This window comes from Tursiops truncatus, chromosome 6, assembly GCF_011762595.2.
Source record: "Tursiops truncatus isolate mTurTru1 chromosome 6, mTurTru1.mat.Y, whole genome shotgun sequence".
In the NCBI taxonomy this organism is placed as follows: domain Eukaryota; kingdom Metazoa; phylum Chordata; class Mammalia; order Artiodactyla; family Delphinidae; genus Tursiops; species Tursiops truncatus.
Window position 1 is genome coordinate 108459331 of NC_047039.1, and position 19951 is coordinate 108479281.

Sequence of the window (19951 nt, forward strand, 5' to 3'; positions counted from 1 at the left end):
ATTCAGGGTTTTTATGTGGGATTTTATTACATATGCACGTCTGATTAAATCATTAGCCATGGGACTGAACTCAATGTCCAGTCCCTTTTCCCTCTCTGAGGTCTGGGTTTGAGGCTGAAAGTTCTGACCCTCTAATCACATGGTTGAAGGGGTTCATTTTGAATAACAAAAGACACTACTAACACTCATGAAATTACAAGGGTTTTAGGAGCTCTGTGCCAGGAACCAGGGACAAAGACCAACTGTATTTTATTATCCTATATGTTTCCATCAGCTCCCCAATTAAATATGTGATATGAGCAAAACCCATGAGCTTGCTATGCAAATGCAACTTCAAGACAACTCCCCAGCACCACCTTCCAAATGATTTCAGGAGTTGCGTTGCTTTCCAGTGGGAGGCCCACCCCTGGGATCAAATCTCATTTCTACCTTTTACCAGCTGGATGGCCTCAGGTAAGTCCCCTCACCTCCAAAGCGGTTTCCTCACCTGTAAAATGGAGGCAGTAACTCCTGTCTCAGAGGGTCCTTTAATGAGATGGTGCACATCCAAGTGCCCGGCATACAGGGGTGAGCAGTAAATGTTAGGGGAAACATTCCTTTCCCCTTCTGTCTAATTATGTAATCCCTGGCAATCCTGGCCTGGACTCTGATCCCTGTGGGGTGTGACTGTCCGAGTCTTCCCTGTGAGACACTCAACTGAGGCCCCCATCACACACACACACACACCACCACCACCACCACCACCACCACCACCACCACCAACAACGGTAACACATACCATCTGAGCCCCTAGGCCTGGTTTTACCATTAACTAACTGGGTGGCCTCAGACAAGGTCCAAGTCCCTGCCCTTCTTTGGGCCTCAAAACACATTTGTACAAAGAGAGTCTGGGATCTGAGGTTCAGGGAGGTGGGAGTTGCCTTCCATTCTGACTAAGCCCCCATCTGCAATCAGCACCAGGGTGTGAAGCAGAGAGAAGCAGCCAATAACAGTTTGAATAACTTAAAACTTTATTATGGGCAAAAGTACTGGCTTGAAGAGTCAAGCCTAAGGGCAACTTTCCAAAATCAAGCTTAGATAAGGAAAGGGAGGGATGCCTGAGGCCTGGCTGGGGCCAATGCAAGGCTGGGGCCAGTGCAAGGCTGGGGCCAGTGCTGAGACCCAAGGTCAGTACACTATTGAACTCTGCCCTCTGAGTCCCAGGTGAGTCTGGGGAGGCCAGAGGGGACCCAAGACCATATAGCCCAGCACAGGGAGGACCAGGGAGAGGCCCCGGTCAGGCCTCCTTCACCTCTGCAACAGGAACACAGCTATGCGCCATGGGGAAGTGCTCCTGACTGTCCCAAGACCAAAAGGGGGGCTCTTCCCTGAGGTTATTCTGTGTTACAGAGAAGAGATCCTCCAGTACCATCTACCCCCAACCTGGGAATGGCTGAAACCTGGACAAAGACAGAGCCCTGCAGAGTGTGCAGGGAGCAGGCAATGCAGGGCCCAGGGGGTGATGTCAGGGCCTGAGGTCATCCTTCCACTTCTGTAGCTTCTTGTCCATGGCCTGGAGCGTGGATTCATCCTGCACCAACACAGATTGGTCCTACCCCTCTCCCCACACCCGCAGGAGGCATGGGGAGGCTTGGGGAGGTCTTCCCTCCCCCAGGCCTGTCCTTTACCTTCATGAAACAGAAGCGGATATAGTGGTCAAAGAGCTTCTGATGTGGCACGCTGTAGAAGATGGAGACTGGGATGGCCATCAAGCCCTGTGGAGGAGGAAGCCCATGTCTCAGCGGCCCCACAGCCCAGCAGGCCTCTGGGGGGCTCCAGGGGGTCAGAGATGTTCCGTGATGAGACAGGAGAAGGAAAATTAGTTCAGTGCAGCACCTCCCAGTGCTGCATCAAGGTCAGAGGAAAAGCATCCCAAATCATCATTCCAAGCCAGGCAGGTCAGGGCAGAGCCATAGAATAAATAAGTCTTAGGGAATTCCCTGATGGTCCAGTGGTTAGGACTCTGCGCTTTCACTGCTGAGGGCGCGGGTTCAATCCCTGGTCGGGGAACTAAGATCCTGTAAACCATGTGGCACGGCCAAAACAAAAAAAACGCCACAAACAAGCAAAAAAAAGAAATAAGTCTTAGAGTCGTAGCTCTGAGCTGGATGGACCTCAGAGTTAATGGGCCAGCTCCTCACTGTACAGATGGGAAGACTGAAGCCCTGAGAGGGCAAGAATTCCTGCCAGCCCACAAGGCATATTTGAGCAAACTGAAAACAGGCTTCCCATTCCTTGAAGTGGATGCAACCCTGTGCCACGGCTCAAGGCAGAGGACTGGCTGGACTTCGGCGCATCAGCCCCCTGGTCAGGCACCCTTAGCAGTGCACAGCCTGTAAAACATACACAGCGGCCCTGGCAGAGGCCCAGCCCACCTTGTTCTTGATCATCCACTTGACAAAGCGTCTGTCGTAAGGCTCATCTGCAGCTCCAGGCAAGTTGGGCATCTTGCTCTCTGGGGGACAGAGGCCAGGCTGAGCCCTGAGCAGCCTCCAGGGCCCTGTACCTGGCCCAGCCCGGCCAGTCCCACTCACTGAATTCCGAGATGTCTGTGATGAGGAAGTAGCTGCCCTGGGGGATCACGGGCCTCAGGCCTACAGACTTCAGGCTCTGTATCATGTGGTCTCGGCAGCGCTGTATGGCCTGTGGGAGCTGCACAAAGTAGCTGCTGGGTTGGCCGAAGTGCAGTTGCTCCCGCTCAAAGCTCTGGGCTACTGCAGCCTGGGGAGGGCGGAGGGACAAGCAGGTCAGGTGTGACCTGACCTTGGAGCCAGCCCGAACTCCTTTCTTGCCCCCCCCCCCCTCACCTGGGCCTGTGTGGGACAGTGGAAGATGGAGTTCTGGTGCACGGTGCGCAGGTGCTTCAGCAGACTCTCCGGGCCTAGGACCCAGCCCACCTGGACCAGCAACATAGGTAGGAGGTGAGGCTCTTCGGGGCCTGACCAAACCCCTTCTGGATTTCCAGGCCAGACTCGCCTACCAAGGATTGTAGAGGGGGGGTTCACCCCCGCCCTCGTTGACTCACCTTCCAGCCTGTGGCGCTAAAGGTCTTGCCAGCGCTGCCAATGGTCAGGGTGCGTTCCCACATGCCAGGGAGGGTGGCTGCCCAAGGCCAAAGAAAGCAGCTGCTGAGATGGGGGTGGGGGCAGGGGAGGGGTGGGGGCTGGACCCCAGCAGGCACTCAGGCTCTCAACGCTCCAGACTCCACCATGTGCTAAGCTACTCCCACGACTTATTTGAGCTCACCCTCATGACAACCCTGGGAGGCAGATGCCATGTGTTCCCCTGTCCTCAGAGAGGTGAAGTCACTGCCCCAGGTCACCTGACCTGTGTGGGTCTAGACTCCTCGGTCCTAATCAACAGGCCTGCGCTGACACCCAGACTGGGCTCAAGGCCCTGCCACAAATGTCCAGGGGAACGGGGGCACCCTGGCCGGCTCGGCTCACCGATGCTGACGTGCTGGCACCCGTCATAGACCAGCCACTGGTAGACCTCGTCGGTGATACACACCACGTCATGCTGCTGGCACAGGCTGGCCACCAGCTCCAGTTCTGCCCTGGAGAACACCTGCAGGGACCATCCCCAAACAGAGAGGCCTGCTTAGAGAGATGAACAGACAGGGCCAGAGCCGGTGCTGAGGGCTTTTCTGTCCCATCCTATCCCTGCAACAGTGACCCTGTGAAGTTGGTTGTGAGATAACAGAAAATACACACACACACACATATATATATATATATATATATATATATATATCTGCCCCAATTCCTGGCACAGAACTCCTAAAACCCTTGTAAATTACTAAGTGGTAAGAGCACTAGAAACATCTTTTGTTCTAATATTTGCTCTTTGATCCTGACCTAGACACAGGGCTCTGGAAACTCTTGTAAATTCCTAAGTGATAAGAGCACTAGAAGTGGACTTCCCTGGTGGCGCAGTGGTTAAGAATCCGCCTGCCTTCAATCCCTGGTCTGGGCAGATCCCACATGCCACGGAGCAACTAAGCCTGTGCACCACAACTACTGAGCCTGTGCTCTAGGGCCCGTAAGCCACAACTACTGAGTCCCCGTGCCACAACTACTGAAGACCACACGCCTAGAACCTGTGCTCCACAACCACAACAAGAGAAGCCACCGTAATGAGAAGCCCGCGCATGGCAACAAAGAGTAGCCACTGCTCGCCGCAACTAGAGAAAGCCCACGCGCAGCAACGAAGATCCAACTCAGCCATAAATAAATAAATAAATGAATTTATAACCAAAAAAAAAAAAAGAATCCGCCTGCCAGTGTGGGGGACACAGGTTCGAGCCCTGGTCCGGGAAGATCCCACATGCCACAGAGCAACTAAGCCCGTGCGCCACAACTACTGAACCTAAGCTCTAGAGCCCGTGAGCCACAACTACTGAGCCCACATGCCACAACTACTGAAGCGCACATGCTCTAGGGCCCGCATGCCACAACTACGGAGCCGGAGTGCTGCAGCTACTGAAGCTCGCACACCTAGAGCCTGTGCTCCGCAACAAGAGAAGCCACCACAATGAGAAGCCCATGCACCGCAACAAAGAGTAGCCCCCACTCGCTGCAACTAGAGAAAGCCTACACGCAACAACAAAGACCCACTGCAGCCAAAAATAAATAAATTAAAAAAAAAAAAAGAGCACTAGAAGCATTTTTGTTCTAATGAGGCAACTCTAAGTGGGCTCTTGGATTGGGGCTGATCATCAGAAAGACGAAGCCATATTGGAAGTTTGGAATTTTCTCCAGAGAGGGCAGAGGGGCTGGAAATGGAGTTGATAATTGAAGCCTCCATAAAAATCCCAATAGGACAGGGTTCAGAGAGCTTGCAGGTGGGTGAGCACATCCAGGTACCAGGAGCTTGACACACCCCAGCTCCACAGGGACAGAAGCACCTGTGCTCGGGAACCTCCCAGACCTCGCCCTACATGTCTCTTCATCAGGTTGTTCATCTGTATCCTTTATCGTATCCTTTAATAAACTGGTAACTGTAAGTAGGTGTTTCCCTGAGTCCTGTGAGCCACTCTAGCAAATTAATTGAACCGAGGAGGGGGTTGTGGGCACCTCAGATTTACAACCATAGGTCAGCAGCACAGGTGACAACCTCGACTTGTGATTGGTGTCTGGAGTGGGGTGGGGGGCAGACTTGTGAGACTGAGCCCTTAACCTGTGGGATCTGACGCCATCTCCAGGTAGACAGTGTCAGAATTGAATTAAATTGAGTTGACTTGTGGGACACCCAGCTGGTCTCACATAATTACTTAGTGTGGGAAAAAAACCCACATATCTGGTGTCAGAAGCGTTTTGAGTGTGATAATGGTGTGACAGTAAAGGAGAGACACAGGTGGAAGCCTGGGTCTTCCTTCACATCAGTTCTGTCATGTTCCCATTTTCCAGACGAAAAACTGGAGAGGTGAAGTCACTGGCCCAGGTTCATGGGGAAGTCATGGAGATGTCCAGCCCGCTCCACCACCCGAGGCCTGATACCTTCCCTGGGGATCCCTGCCCCAGGCCCTGGGACCTCTGGGAGCTTCGGTCCTCAGAGCCCATCGCAGGTAGTCCTCCCACTTCACAGACAAAGAAACTGAGGCCCCATGGCAGCACAAGAGTAACAGAGCAGGGACGTGAGCCAATCTGGAGGGGTCCCCAGAGGAGGTCTCTCAGGTACCTTTCCCAGGGGGTTGTTGGGTGTGTTGAGGATAAGGGCTTTAGTGCGAGATGTGAACTTGCTGGCCAGCTCCGTGGGGTCCAGCTGCCAGTTGCTGCTGGAATCCAGTTCCCTATCCTGGTTGGGGCTCTGCAAGAGGAGGTGGGAGGGGGTGGCAATACTTACCCACATGACTTTCATCTCTAGAAAGTCAGCCTTCCTCCCCCCAGGCATCTCTCCCCACTGTCTCTCCTCTCGGGCTCTGGACACCCCTCTCCTCATCCTGGAGAAACTGCCCTCCTGCACTTCCTTCCTTCTTTCCCACCTCCCAGGGTTCAACCCAGCACACTCCTTGGACCCCTCTGCCCACCCACACCCCGACCAGCATCCTTACCAGCTTCAGGGACACAAACACAGGGCGACCCCCTGCCATCAATGTCATGGGCTCATAACAGTCAAAAAAGGGCTCGATGATGATGACCTGGTACAAGGATCAGATTGGCTGGGGTCGGCACCACCCTGACCCTTCACCCCCACCCAGCCCTGGCCTTGCCCACTCACCTCGTCTCCTTCGTCCACCAGGGCCTGGAAGGCTGTGAACAGGGCCCCATAGGCACCCACAGTCACCAGCACGTTCTTGAGCGGGTCCATGTCCTGTCCCAGCAACTTCCCGAAGAAACTGGCCAGGATCTTCGTCAGGGGTGGATAACCCTGCCGGGACAGCAGGGGTCAGCGGCCTGGTTCAGCCTGGGCCCACCCTCCCACTCAGATGCATCCAGGCAATTCTAGCATCTTCCAGCAGCAAGCCTTGGGGCAGAGTCAGTTCCTGTGGGGTGAGTTCTTTCATCTCCATCGCCAGCACATGCCATAAAGCCTGCTCTGTGCCAGGCCCAGCATCCAGGGCTGGGATCAGTGGGAAACCAGACAGAGTGTATGCCTTCGTGGAGCACAGTGCAACAGAGCCCTCAAAATAGCAGGAACTCCACACTTTAAACACCTCCCTCTAAGTTTAAGTAGTACTTTTGTGCCATCTAATCCTCTTGGCAGCCTTGCAAAAGAGGTATTATTTGATCCCCACCATTTGACTGGTAGAAAAACAGTGAGCCAGAGAAAGAAAATGACTTTCCCAAGGTCATGCCAGTTGAAGTGCAGGAATAGGACTTTATGTTGCAGCTTTGGAAGCACCCCACTTTGAGAGGAAGATTGGATCTGTACGCTTGTTTGTTGAGGACACTTATAAAACACTCCAGGCTGGGCTTCCCTGGTGGCACAGTGGTTGAGGGTCCGCCTGCCGATGCAGGGGACACGGGTTCATGCCCCGGTCCGGGAAGATCCCACATGCCGTGGAGTGGCTGGGCCCGTGAGCCATGGCTGTTGAGCCTGCGTGTCCGGAGCCTGTGCTTCGCAACGGGAGAGGCCACAACAGTGAGAGGCCCACATACCGCAAAAAAAAAAACCCAAACAAACAAACAAACAAACAAAAACACTCCAGGCTAAGCCAAGGGACTGAAACCTAAGGTCTAGAACTTAACTAAATAATTCACTAAACCAGAATTGACTACATAAAAATGAAAAATTTCTGTACACCAAAATATCCCATGAGCAAAGTTAAAAGACAAAGAGAGGAACACTGCAACATAAGAGAAAGAAATAAGATATTTAATATGTAAAGAGCTCTTTCAAAGCAATAGGACAAAAATATACACCCAAATGAAAAAAATGAGGTCAGGCATGAAAGAAAAAGTCCTGAGGCCCAATATGTACATGAAAAGAATGAACATTCCTGCCAGCTCTGAGACCAGCCTGTTGGTGGGTATGTGAGTAAACCTTACTAGAGGGCAATCTGACAATATCCAGCACAGGCTGAAATGCTTACACCCTTTGATTCTCTAGTTTTACTTCTTGGGATATATCTGAGAGATATATCCTGAGATATATATATAGATATATATATATATATCTATATATATATATAGATATATATCTCAGATATATATCTGAGAGAAATATTCACATATGTGTACAAAGGGATACACAAAGAGATATTCACTGTGGCATTGCTTAATAGTGAGATAACCAAACCAGATCATCAGTGTAGGGCTGGGTAAATAGATTATGGCACATCTAGGCAATCGGATACTATGCAGCCATCAAAAAGAATGAGGCTAATGGAGTACATATACACAATGGAATACTACTCAGCTATGAAAAAGAATGAAATAATGCCATTTGCAGCAACATGGATGCAACTAGAGGTTATCATACTAAGTGAAGTAAGTCACAAAGAGAAAGACAAATACCATATGATATCACTTATATGTGGAATATAAAATATGACACAAATGAACCTATCTATGAAACAGAAACAGAATCAGGGACATAGAGAACAGACTGGTGGTTGCCAAGGGGGAGGGGGATGGGAGGGGGTTGGATGGGGAGTTTGGGATTAGCAGATGCAAACTGGTATATATAGAATGGATAGACAACAAGGTCCTACTATATAGCACAGGGAACTATATTCAATATCTTATGATAAACCATAATGGAAAAGAATATGAAAAAGAATGTATGCCTGAGTCACTTTGTTGTACAGCAGTAATTAACACAACATTGTAATTCAACTATACTTCAATAAAAAATAAATTTAAAAAAAAGAATGAGGCTGTTTTGACATGGAAAGATGCCTATGTCATACTATTTAGTGAAATAAGTTATAGAACATTACTAGAGTATGAGTCCATTTGTGTTAAGAAACACAAATCTCACGTGTGGGCATGTGAATGTGTGTGTGTTTATACAAGCATTTTTAAAAGTTAAAAGTTCAGGGGACTTCCCTGGTGGTGCAGTGGTTGAGAGTCCGCCTACCAATGCAGGGGACACGGGTTTGGGCCCTGGTCTGGGAGGATCCCACATGCCGTGGAGCACCTGGGCTCGTGCACCACAACTACTGAACCTGTGCTCTAGAACCTGTGATCCACAACTACTGAGCTTGCGTGCCACTACTACTGAAGCCCACATGCCTAGAGCCCGTGCTCCGCAACAAGAGAGGCCGCCACAGTGAGAAGCCCGCGCATGGCAACGAGGAGTGGCCCCTGCTTGCAGCAACTAGAGAGGGCCCAGGTGCAGCAATGAAGACCCAACGCAGCCAAAAATAAAAATAAATTTATAAAAGTTCAAAAGTCTAAACACTCAGCAAAGTAGCAAACCATTAGCAGTGGTTATCTCTGGGTGGTGGCACTGGAGGGAACTTTCCCCCAGGGCGATGAGATGCACATCAAAGTTTAAGAAACTACTCCAAGGCGGCAAATATTTACTCTCTGGTTCTTCACAGAAAGACTTCGGATTTAGAGTCAAAACAATCAGCAGCTTGTCTTTCAGGGTTAAGCTTAGGCGTCACCTCCTTCAGAAAGCCCTCCCTGATCTCCCAGGTCTCATTCCCTCCTTCTTGCTCCCAAGTACCCCATTCTCCTCCATCACAGCATATCAGCTACCTTTGTCTTCTGCGATTGTTTTGGGTTTTGGTCTGCTTTTCCCACTAGGCAATGAGCTCCTGGCTCACGCTTTTTTACCTGTCTTTCCCCCAGACCATGAACTGTTCCAGGGACTGGAACAAAGGAGACAGTCAGTGAACACTGAACCATGGCCAGACTGAATTCCCAGGGCTCTGCCCCATGAACCCTGACACTCAGATGGGCCTGCTGCCCAAAAAGATCTGCTCTGTCCTCCCCCGGGACCTCCTCAGAGGTCCATGTCCAGGGACCCCTCCAGAGGGGCTGGTAGACTCACAAATGCCTTCGTGTACTGGTTGAGCATGAAGTCCCCACTGACGGCGTGCTGAAAGGCTTCCACGGCGAAGTCTGGGGGTGCGAAGTCTGGGAAGCCTTGGCCCAAGTTCACGACATCAGCCTCACTGGCCAGTTTGACAAACTCCACCCTGGGCAACAAATAGAGAGTGGGTACCAGCCCAACCCTCCACCCCGACCTGGACTTCCGCTTGCTTCCAGGGCAGGGTGAGCAAGGCGTTGGGTTCCTTCTAGAAAAACTGCATAATCAGCATCCACCCTGGTCCGGAGATCTGTTCGTGGTCATAACTGGTTCCATGCTGATCACATGTCTTAGCCCAGGGGCTTTCCAACTTTCCACCACGATCCATAGTAAGAAATCACTTTTACATCCCAAGCTCTGTAGAGCACAAACATGGACTCAACTTTCTCCTTCCGGTGTGATCCACTGCAGTATTTCCCATCCTATTCTACTCTAGTCAGTAGAAATACTTGTTGAGCGCCCCGAAATGGATTTCATGACCCGTTCATGTGTCTCTCAGCACCACACTTTGAAATGCTTGCTCACATCATCTCTGATAGTCTATGAGGCATGTTCTGCTCCTTGATCACAGGGGGGACGGAGAAGCTGGGGTTCGGGCGACTTGCCCAACGTCTCCCAGTTAGCACTGCCAGCCTTTGGTGTCTGAAGCACCAGTTCTGCGCTTGACGATTACCCTGGACAGACTGGGGCCTGCCATCTGCCGTCTCTGGCCCCTGACCACCTTTCTTCTGGCCCTGCCTAATGGCTACCTGTTCAGGGAAACTGGAAGAGAGGCTGAGAGGCTGAAGAGGCTGGTATGCGGTTCCAGGTTGGTTGGGGGCAGAGGGGTCAGGCTGGGTGGAGTTGAATTTGCATAACAATAAATATCATTATGTCTAAAATTGGTCATTTTCTCTCCAGAGCGCCACAGTGTCTCTGAAGACAGAGTTGCTGAAGCTCAGAGAGGCCAGTGACCTGCCCAGAGTCACACAGCCGCTAAGGCAGAGCTGAGATGCAAAATCAGGTGGTGGATGTTCCATGGTGGCTGGGACAGGGGAGCCAGGCTCCAATACCCTATGGAGACCAGCTGCCCTGTGGGTTGGGCCTCTAGGGTCCTGATCCTCAGGCCACCACCCTGGGGTCAGCAGGAACCTGGGACCTTTCATGGCCCTCATCCCTCCTGGCACTCCTCTGCTGTCCCGTGCATTCCTCCCAGGCCAGCTCCTGCTCTGCCCTGCCTTCGCATGAGACTTAGCCTCTCCTGGCCTCAGTCCTTCCTTCTGTACAATGGGTGTGACGGGTTCAAGAGTCTGCTGGGTCTGTGAGTCGGGAAAGATTCTTCCTGTCTCTCCCAGCCAGTCATTTCCTCCTTCGGAGTTAGACTTTACCTTATGTGAAAAATGGGCCACAAGCCTGCCCACCTGCCTCACAGAGAGGACAGAGTGTGGCAGCCTGGGGAACAGGACCCTGGAGGCCCAACCTAGAGGGCAACCGGACCCTATAGGGCCTTTGGGCCTGGCTCCCCCATCCCAAACACCATGGAGCATCAGAGGAGAAGATGGAGGTGGAAGATTTTTGCAAAACACAAAGCGTTGTACAGCAGGGGAGTTTGAAAGAAAAAATGGTTCTCTTTTTGGTAAAAACAACAGCCAATGTTTTTTTTTTTTTTTTTTTAACGTATAGAGGTGGCTCAATGCCCTTGGCCAAAGGTAGAGCGGGCCAGGAGCAGGGGTTGGGGGGAAGCGGGAAGGTCATTAAATCTTTCTCATACACCTTCCAGTGCATCCACTGAATCACGGGTGACAAGGGGCACACATGCCTCTCATATTTAGAACAGGTCAATAAAGAAACGATGTCAACCTCTGTAAGCGCTGGTGAGGAGCTGCCCGTGTCTTACCTTCTTATATTCCTTAGCTTAGCTTGTTCTGTACTAGCCTGGAAAGCCCTCAGCCTGGTGCCTGGGTAATGCCTGGGTAATGGCCATCGCTCACATAGTATGTCACCTCATCCTCCCAGGCCCTTCAAGGGAAAGGGAATTACTCCATTTCCCAGATGGGAAACTGAGGCTCAGAGCAGGCGAGTCACCGGCCCCAAATGCCACAGCCAAGCAGGGCGAGGCTGAGATCCGAACCTAAGCTGGCTGCTGGGGTTCTCACCTCTCAGGAGCTGTGGCTACAAATCTTCCCCCGTCCGAGTGCGCGGCCGTCCTGGGTACCACTGAGTTACTGCCAATCCAGAGACCGCCAGCCCTGCCCTGCCCTTGAGCCCAGGGGACCCCCACACCCCTCCCCAGCCCCGCCCAGCTCACCATGGGTTGTGGTCGATCCCATTCAGCCTTCGAGCCTGCAGCTGTTTGGTCATGACGAGCTGAAGACAGAACAAACGGAGGGTCAGTGGTGGAGGCCCAGCAGCCTGGGCCTGCCCGGGAGGCAGCTTCTCTGGGGCCACAGCCTTGGTGTCCACTCCTCCAGGTGGGAGGCGGAGAGCAGGGCTCCCAGACAAGACAGGGGGGCGGGGTCTCCCACCGCCCAGCTCAGCTCCTCCCACTCCAGCAGCCTGGACTCGCCCACCTGCCAGCCCAGGGTCCACGTGTCCTGGCACACAGCCTGGATTCCATCAAGCTAAAGTTTGACCCAGGAGGGGCTGGGGCCGAGGAGGAGGGGCAGGAGGAAGGGGGAGAGCAGAGCACGGGAAGGATCGTGGTGACAGTGACTACAGCAGCTTCTCGCTAAGCTCTTCCTTTGACTTCTCAGGACCACCTGGCTGGTCCCGTTTTACAGATAAGAAGATGGAGGAGGGAGAGCGGGGAGAGGGATGTGTTCAAGGTCATACAACAGATACACTCAGACCCAGGGCTGTTTGAGACGAGGCCACGTTCTGACTCAGGCAAAGAGGACACTTGCTCGGTCCTAGGGGGCTCAGGGGACCTCCCCTCCCCTTCCCTATGTTCCTTCCAGGCCAGCTTCCCCCTCACCCGCAGGTGTGCAGACACTGGCCAGGCCTGAGAACCACCAAACTCAGGTCCTAAGCCCGCCTTGGCTGGGTGACATTGCACAGGTGCTTTAGCTCCCCTGGCCTCAGTCTCTCCATCAGTATAATAGGGGCATAGGCTCTGTGGTCCCTCCCAGCCTCCTGGTCCTGTGGCTTGGAGTCTCAGATGGCCGGCAGGTGGTGGGGCCACAGCTGTATCTAACAGTGAGCCCCCACTGTTCCTCATAGGCTTAGTCCCCACAGCACGTCTATCAGAGGGACCAGGATAATCCCCATGTAAAGATGAGGACACTGAAGCTCAAAGAGATTCAGGGACTTCCCCAAGGTTGGAGGAGGAGCTGGACAGGACCCTGGTCAGGGTGGTGGCAACAGCAGCGCTCCTAGTGTCTGGCCCCTGCCCTGGATAAGGGCATGGGGACCGTCTGTATACAGGCCAGGCTTTTCCATCACCTGGGAGTCTTGCTGATGGGAATGATTTGCAGAGAGCCCAGCATGGGGCTGACACCTAGTAGGTGCTTTGCTAACATTGGCAGCCCTGTCCCTGACACCTCTCACCAGGCCTGGCACTCAGAACATGTCAAAACAGTTAAAAATGAGAGCGTGATCCCTGCCAGGGAAAATCATGTTATCACCCAAATGTTAGTCAGCAGTGATTATCTTTAGTTGGTTAGTTGACAGATATTTTTCTTCTCTTCCTTATAATTTTCGTATTTTCCAAATTTTCTAAAATAAAGGTTTTATTTTTATGATTAAAAAATGTGGGAGAAAATTACATTTTAGAGGAATGTTTGTAAATATGGTATACCAATATCAATAAAACAGGCTACAAAATAGCATGTACGGGATGATTATATTTTTTAAAATATACCCTAATATATATTTGTATGTATATATATATTTTTATGACCATATGTGAATAGAAAAAAATTTAGAAGGAAACATACCAAATGTTAAGAAAGGTTCTCTCTGAGTGGTGGAATTGCAGGTGATTTAATCACAAGTGCACTCTTCTCTGTCTCTAAGTTGCTTGTATGGAGAGCACACCATGTTTGACTGACTCTGATATGTGTATTGTTTGCACACTGCACTTTCAGATGTGTCTTAGAATCTATAGCACGAGTGTAACTGGCAATTTCCCCACTTACTAGTCCATAATAACAGTGCATCTTAATATTGATGGCATTATAGGTTCAATGATATAAGGAATTACGTTTGAATCGGGCACGCATCATACTTAAAAAAATAAAGTGAAGATGAGTCGGGGCAGTGGGGGTAGGTGGGTAGAGGTTGGAGTGAGGGAGTTTGCGGAGGGCTGGGGTGGGCGAAGGAGTAGAGGGGTGGAGGGGCACAGAGAGAGAGCAAAGGGGGTGGATGGAGTTGAATGAGTTCAGGAAGAAGATAAAAAGGGGGGACTCTAGAAACTTGGGGTGCTCAATGGAGTGACCTTTGAGTATGTCACACACTACTTGGATAAGTGAGGAACCAGTGCCTGTTCTTGAGCTTATGCATAATGTATTTATTCAGCCAACATTTATGAAGCACCTACTGTGTACCAAACACTGGGCTGGGCACACGGGATGATGGGGAGGCAGCAGCTCCAAGGAGACCATTCAGATGCATAGCTACAAGTTCTAGATTAGAAGCAAGGGCAAGGGAGAGGCCCACATCCAGGCTGCAGTCAGAGAAGGCCTCCTGAAAGAGGAGGCTCATGCACAGCTTTGAAGCCGGAACCAAGCCAGATCCCAGGACCCCTGGGGCACGCAAGCAGCAGAGCACGAGGGGCTAGAGCACTTACAGTCTGATGCAAACACCGGGCGAGCGAAGCTCCAGACTTCTTTCCCCGGAAGGGCCCCACCAGGTGCAAATAGATGGCCGCCGCATTCCTGAACATGCCTCCCAGAGCCATGGGGCACTGACGACGTCTCCTCCAAGGGCAGAGGAGAAGAGAGGAGAATGCCCTGGCCAGAAAATGGCTCCGAGCTCAGGATTTGGGTGCCCCCCCACACAGCTCTAATAACAACAACAACAGTAAGTGCTAATATTTATTGAGTAGTCCCTGTGTGCCAGGCATGGCAGCAAGTGCTTTGTTGCATGGCTATCCTTCAGTCCTTGAAACCCTGGGACCCCTTCCCCCCCAGCAACCAGAGTGACCCTTTCAAAATGTAAATCACCTCTAATTAAAAAAAGATCCAGGGACTTCCCTGGTGGCACACTGGTTAAGAATCCACCTGCCAATGCAGGGGACACGGGTTTGAGCCCTGGTCCGGGAAGATCCCATGTGCCGCTGCAATGAGAAGCCCGCACACTGCCATGAAGAGTAGCCTCTGCTCGCCGCAACTAGAGAAAGCCCGCGTGCAGCAATGAAGACCCAACACAGCCAAATAAAAAAGATCCAGGGACTTCCCTGGTGGTCCAGTGGTTGAGACTCTGCGCTCCCAATACAGAGTGTAAGAGTTTGATCCCTGGTTGGGGAACTAAGATGCTGCATACCACGTGGCAGCCAAAAAAAAAAAAAAAAAAAAATCCAATTGAAGATTATGGATGGCCCCTAACATTGCCGACAGAGTCAACCTTACACGTTCTGCCTCTGGAAACACACATATCACCTGCAAAGTATTGCTGTGCTAAAACCAAATCTAAAGCAGATCATGCCTCTGGATTACTAAAATACAAGGGACAGAAGAAAATGTTAAATTACACCACGGAGATGCAATTAACAAATTCAGACTGATGGAAACTCTATAGAACAAATGACCCTGTTTCTTCAACAAATAAAATGCAAGAGGAAAAAAAAGCCTGGGACTTCTCTGGTGGCACAGTGGTTAAGAATCCACCTGCCAATGCAGGGGACACGGGTTTGATCCTTGGTCTGGGAAGATCCCATATGCTGTGGAGCAATTAAGCCCATGCAGCGCAACTACTGAGCCTGCACTCTAGAGCCTGCAGGCCACAACTATTGAGCCCGAGTGCCACAACTACTGAAGCCCGTGCACCTAGAGCCCGTGCTCTGCAACAAGAGAAGCCACTGCAAGGAGAAACCCATGCACTGCAACAAAGAGTAGCCCCTGCTCACCACAACTAGAGAAAGCCCCTGCGCAGCAACAAAGACATAACGCAGCCAAAAAAAAAAAAAAAGCCTGGAGCGTTATAGATTAAAAGAAACTCAACAGACATAAATAAAAAAGTGAATGCCTTGGGGCTTCCCAGGTGGCGCAGTGGTTGAGCGTCCGCCTGCCGATGCAGGGGACACAGGTTCGTGCCCTGGTCCGGGAAGATCCCACATGTCACGGAGCGGCTGGGCCCATGAGCCACGGCCACTGAGCCTGCGCGTCCAGAGCCTGTGCTCCGCAATGGGAGAAGCCACAACAGTGAGAGGCCCGCGTACCGCAAAAAAAAAAAAAAAAAAAAAAATTAGACATTTTTGTGTCTCAAAGGATACCGTTAAGAAAGTGAAAAGAAAACCCACAGTATGGGAGAAAATATCTGCAAATCATAAATCTGAATCTCTCCAGAGATATAAATGGCTAGTAAGCACATGAAAAGATGTTCAACATCATTAGTCATTAGGTAAATGCCACATTAAGATACCACTTCATATCCACTAGAATGGCTATAACAAATAAGACAGATAATGACAAGTGTTTCGAGGATGGTGAGAAATTGGAACCCTTGTATATTGCTTCTGGGAATGTAAAATGGTGCAGCTGCTGTGGAAAACCATCTAGAAGTTCCTCAAAATGTTAAACATAGAGTTACTATATGATCCAGCAATTCTGTTCCTAGGTATACACCCAAGAGAAATGAAAAAAAATATGTCCACATAAAATCCTGTACATGAATATTCATAAGCAGCATTACTCCTAAGAGTCAAAAAAGTGGAAACAAACCTAAATGTCCACCAACTGATGAACAAAATGTGGTAAATCCATATGATTTAACAATGTCATTTGACAATAAGAGGGAATGAAGCACTGAATCACGCTACAACATGGATGAACCTTGAAACGTTATGCTAAGTAAAAGGAGCCCATTACCAAAGGCCACAAATTGTTCCGATTCCATCGATATGCAACAGGCAAATCTAGAGAGACAGAGAGTAGATTAGTGTTTGCCTTGGGCTGGGAGTGGCATGGGAGGTGAGCGTGGGGAACGACTGCTAATGGGTACGGGTGTCTTTTATTTTTTTAAGATTTATTTATTTATTTATTTATGGCTGCGTCAGGTCTTAGATGCAGTGTGCAGGTTTTCTCTTCTCTAGTTGTGGCGCGCAGGCTCCAGGGCACATGGGCTCTGTTGTTGGCGGCATGTGGGCTCTAGTTGAGGCATGAGAGCTCGGTAGTTGTGGGGCGCAGGCTTAGTTGCCCCATGGCATGTGGGATCTTAGTTCCCTGACCAGGGATCGAACCCGCGTCCCCTGCATTGGAAGGCAGACTCTCTACCACTGGACCACCAGGGAAGTCCCGGTACGGGTGTCTTTTTGCTGTGATGAAAATGTTCTAAAATTAGATTGTGATCATGGTTTCACAAGTGTGAATATACAAAAAACCACTGAATGGTACACTTTAAGGTTGAATGGTACGTGTGTTATATTTCAATAAAGCTATTTTTTAAAATTTCCAAGGTTTAAAAAAAAGTCAGTGCCCTGGTAGTGGCCATGGGGATGTGTCTCTGCACTGCCAGGAGCCTAAGTGGCAGAGGGGACGGCTGCGCTCAGAAATCCATCCCCATCCTTAGCACAGAGGCCGTGCTTCCAAGGGCTGCTCCCAGCCAGTGCCCAAAGGACAGTGAGGCAAGCTGTTGCCGGGAGATGTGGCCCTCTCAAGGACTCCCACTGGCTTTCCTGGAACTCTCTGAGAACTGCACTGCATCTGAGACTTTTCCTTCCTTCCTCCCTCCCTCCTTTTCTTCCTTCCTTCTTTCCTTCTCTCTCTCCTCCAAGGGGGTCAGAATACAGCCCTAAAAAAGAAGTGGGTGTCTGGGTGTGAGGGGGACTGTTCTAGATTAAAAGACTAAAGAGACACTACTCGGCCATAAAAAAGAATGAAATAATGCCATTTGCAGCAACATGGATGTAACCAGACATTATCATATTGCAATACAAGTGAAGTAAGTCAGAAAGAGAAAGACAAATACCATATGATGTCACTTATACGTGCAATCTAAAATATGGCACAAATGAACCTGCCTATGAAACAGAAACAGACTCACGGACATAGAAATCAGACTTGCGGTTGCCAAGGGGGAGGGGATAGGGAGAGGGATGGACTGGGAGTTTGGGATTGCTAGATGCAAACTATTACATTTAGGATGGATAAACAACAAGGTCCTACTGTATAGCACAGGGAACTGTATCCAATCTCCTGGGATAAACCATAATGGAAAGGAATATTAAAAAAAGAATGTATAGGGACTTCCCTGGTTGTCCAGTAAGGGAAAATGCACACCAGGGAACCATGGAGTGTCTCAGTGAAAGGGTCTTAGAACTTATTATAGGACCTATATGGGAAAAGAATCTAAAAAAGAGTGGATACATATGTATATGTATAACTGATTCACTTTGCTGCACAGCAGAAACTAACACAACATTGTAAGTCAACTGTATGCCAATAAAAATTTAAAACAAACAATTCGCTCCTCAAAAGAAAAAAAAAAGAACTAGTTTAGGATTTGGACTTTGGTGGGGTGATTTGGGTGAGGGCCCAAGGAGCGGGACTTTGCTCTGGATTGGTGCTTTCAGAAGCAGGGATAATTTTATGGTTGGAGATCTCAATAATTTTATTTATAGGGAGGGCAGGCTAGAGTGAGACTAGTTATCATTGGTAAGGAAGCTGCAGTCCCTCGGATTAGCCAGGAGAGGGGTGTGCTTCGTGTTGTGTGGCTTCAATAATATTTGGGTTTGTCTGTGTTTAGACATGATTATGGAGGAGTCTTGTTTTTTTTTTTTTTTTTGGCACGCGGCCCCTCACTGTTGTGGCCTCTCCCACTGCGGAGCACAGGCTCCGGACGCGTAGGCCCAGCGGCCATGGCTCACGGGCCCAGCTGCTCCGCGGCATGCGGGATCCTCCTGGACCGGGGCACGAACCCGCGTCCCCTGCATTGGCAGGCGGACTCCCAACCACTGCGCCACCAGGGAAGCCCCAGGGGTCTTGTTTTTGTCTTGATTTCTCAAGGTCACAGAATGGCTTTGTCTGATGTCGATGTTCCGCGAAATTGTTCAGGTGCAACACAAGACCAAATCTGTAGGTGCCAGACGGCTCCTGGGTTCCAAGATTCTGCTTTTCTTTTTCTAAATCCTCATACTAAGAATAAAATCCAAAGTCTTTACCATGCCGTATTAAATCAGACGTGAGGCCTCCTGTGCCGGGGATATCCTGCCACTGTCCGTTTCGCTTGCTGTCCCCTAGCCACACCCACCATTCCTGTCTGTTAGTTGTTCTCCTTATTCACTCTCCTTGTCCTATAGCAGCGCCAGCAAACGTTTTCTGCATTGGGCCAGTGCAAATATTTTAGGCTTGACAGGACAGACAGTCTGTTGCAGCTTCTCAAGTCTGCTGCTGTAGTGGGAAAGCAGCCTTAGACAACACGTACACACACAGGCGGCAGCGGTTTGCCCTGTGGCCTCACTTTTCCGATGGATCTAAGGAGAGGTGTTGATATTTCACTTTGCTCAGCTTTTTATTCATAAGGACAGAATAACTACTTCTAAGCTCCTTATGTGCAGGACTGGAAACCGGAAGTCCAATATAACCTACCTGTTCACACCATTTCATAACTATCAGTACAACGCTCGAATTTTATTAGAGAGGGGAAATAAAAGGAGAGTAATTTATAAACCAGTAATGGATATTTTAATATGTAAATGCTCAGGCTTGTCCACACTAGAAGATTCTAGGAAGTAGAGAGCTGTTGGCACCTGCTTATAAGAAATGTCTGGCCTAAACTAGGCAACTCCCTAGCCTAGTCCCTTCTAAACCCCTCCTAACCTAGCCTCTTCCTCTAAGGTCCTTCAAAGCATCTCAGAGCCCTGAAAACTAGCCATCTGTCCAAAGGTGGGGCAATTCCTCCTCTGTTCCTCACTCCATCCTCAGCTTCTGCCAAGCATGTTCTCTGGCCAGGCCCTGGCATAGCGCTGAGACTACAGTGTGGACCAGGCCTGGTGAGAGATGCCCACAAACACTGTCTCCTTCATTATCCAGCAAGTATTTCCTGACAAGTGCAAAAATGTGTGTTATGGCTCGAATTGTGTCCTCCAAAAGGATATGTCCAAGCCCTAACCTCTGGTACCTGTGAATATGGCCTTATTTGGAAATGAGATCTTTGAAGATGTAATCAATTTAAGACAAGGTCATACTGGATAAGAGCGGACCTTAATCCAATATAATTTGTGTCCTTATAAGAAGAGGAGAAGAGACACAGACATACAGGGAGAAGGTCATGTGAAGATGACGGCAGAGATTAG

At 50.0% G+C, this 19951-nt stretch overlaps 1 protein-coding gene across 6 annotated transcripts in view; it reads right to left on the bottom strand.

Moving 5' to 3' along the window:
- Nucleotides 1–992: 992 nt before the first annotated feature.
- The window catches only part of KYAT1 (kynurenine aminotransferase 1), a 33306-nt gene continuing 14347 nt past the window's right edge, over nucleotides 993–19951 (bottom strand). Inside the window, exons 2-14 of one of the 6 annotated variants that reach the window (XM_073806686.1) lie at nucleotides 14288–14417; nucleotides 11810–11868; nucleotides 9484–9631; nucleotides 6259–6408; nucleotides 6092–6178; nucleotides 5719–5847; nucleotides 3486–3606; nucleotides 3065–3141; nucleotides 2847–2936; nucleotides 2574–2760; nucleotides 2415–2494; nucleotides 1668–1754; nucleotides 993–1570 (exon numbers count right to left, since the gene is read on the bottom strand). In XM_073806686.1, coding sequence (XP_073662787.1) covers nucleotides 1505–1570; nucleotides 1668–1754; nucleotides 2415–2494; nucleotides 2574–2760; nucleotides 2847–2936; nucleotides 3065–3141; nucleotides 3486–3606; nucleotides 5719–5847; nucleotides 6092–6178; nucleotides 6259–6408; nucleotides 9484–9631; nucleotides 11810–11868; nucleotides 14288–14398 — 1392 coding nt within the window. In that variant the 5' untranslated portion in view covers nucleotides 14399–14417 and the 3' untranslated portion in view covers nucleotides 993–1504. Of the gene's footprint in view, nucleotides 1571–1667; nucleotides 1755–2414; nucleotides 2495–2573; nucleotides 2761–2846; nucleotides 2937–3064; nucleotides 3142–3485; nucleotides 3607–5718; nucleotides 5848–6091; nucleotides 6179–6258; nucleotides 6409–9483; nucleotides 9632–11809; nucleotides 11869–14287; nucleotides 14503–19951 lie in introns of those variants that run through there. The other 5 variants (XM_033858793.2, XM_033858795.2, XM_073806688.1 and 2 more) reach the window with 5 other exon arrangements.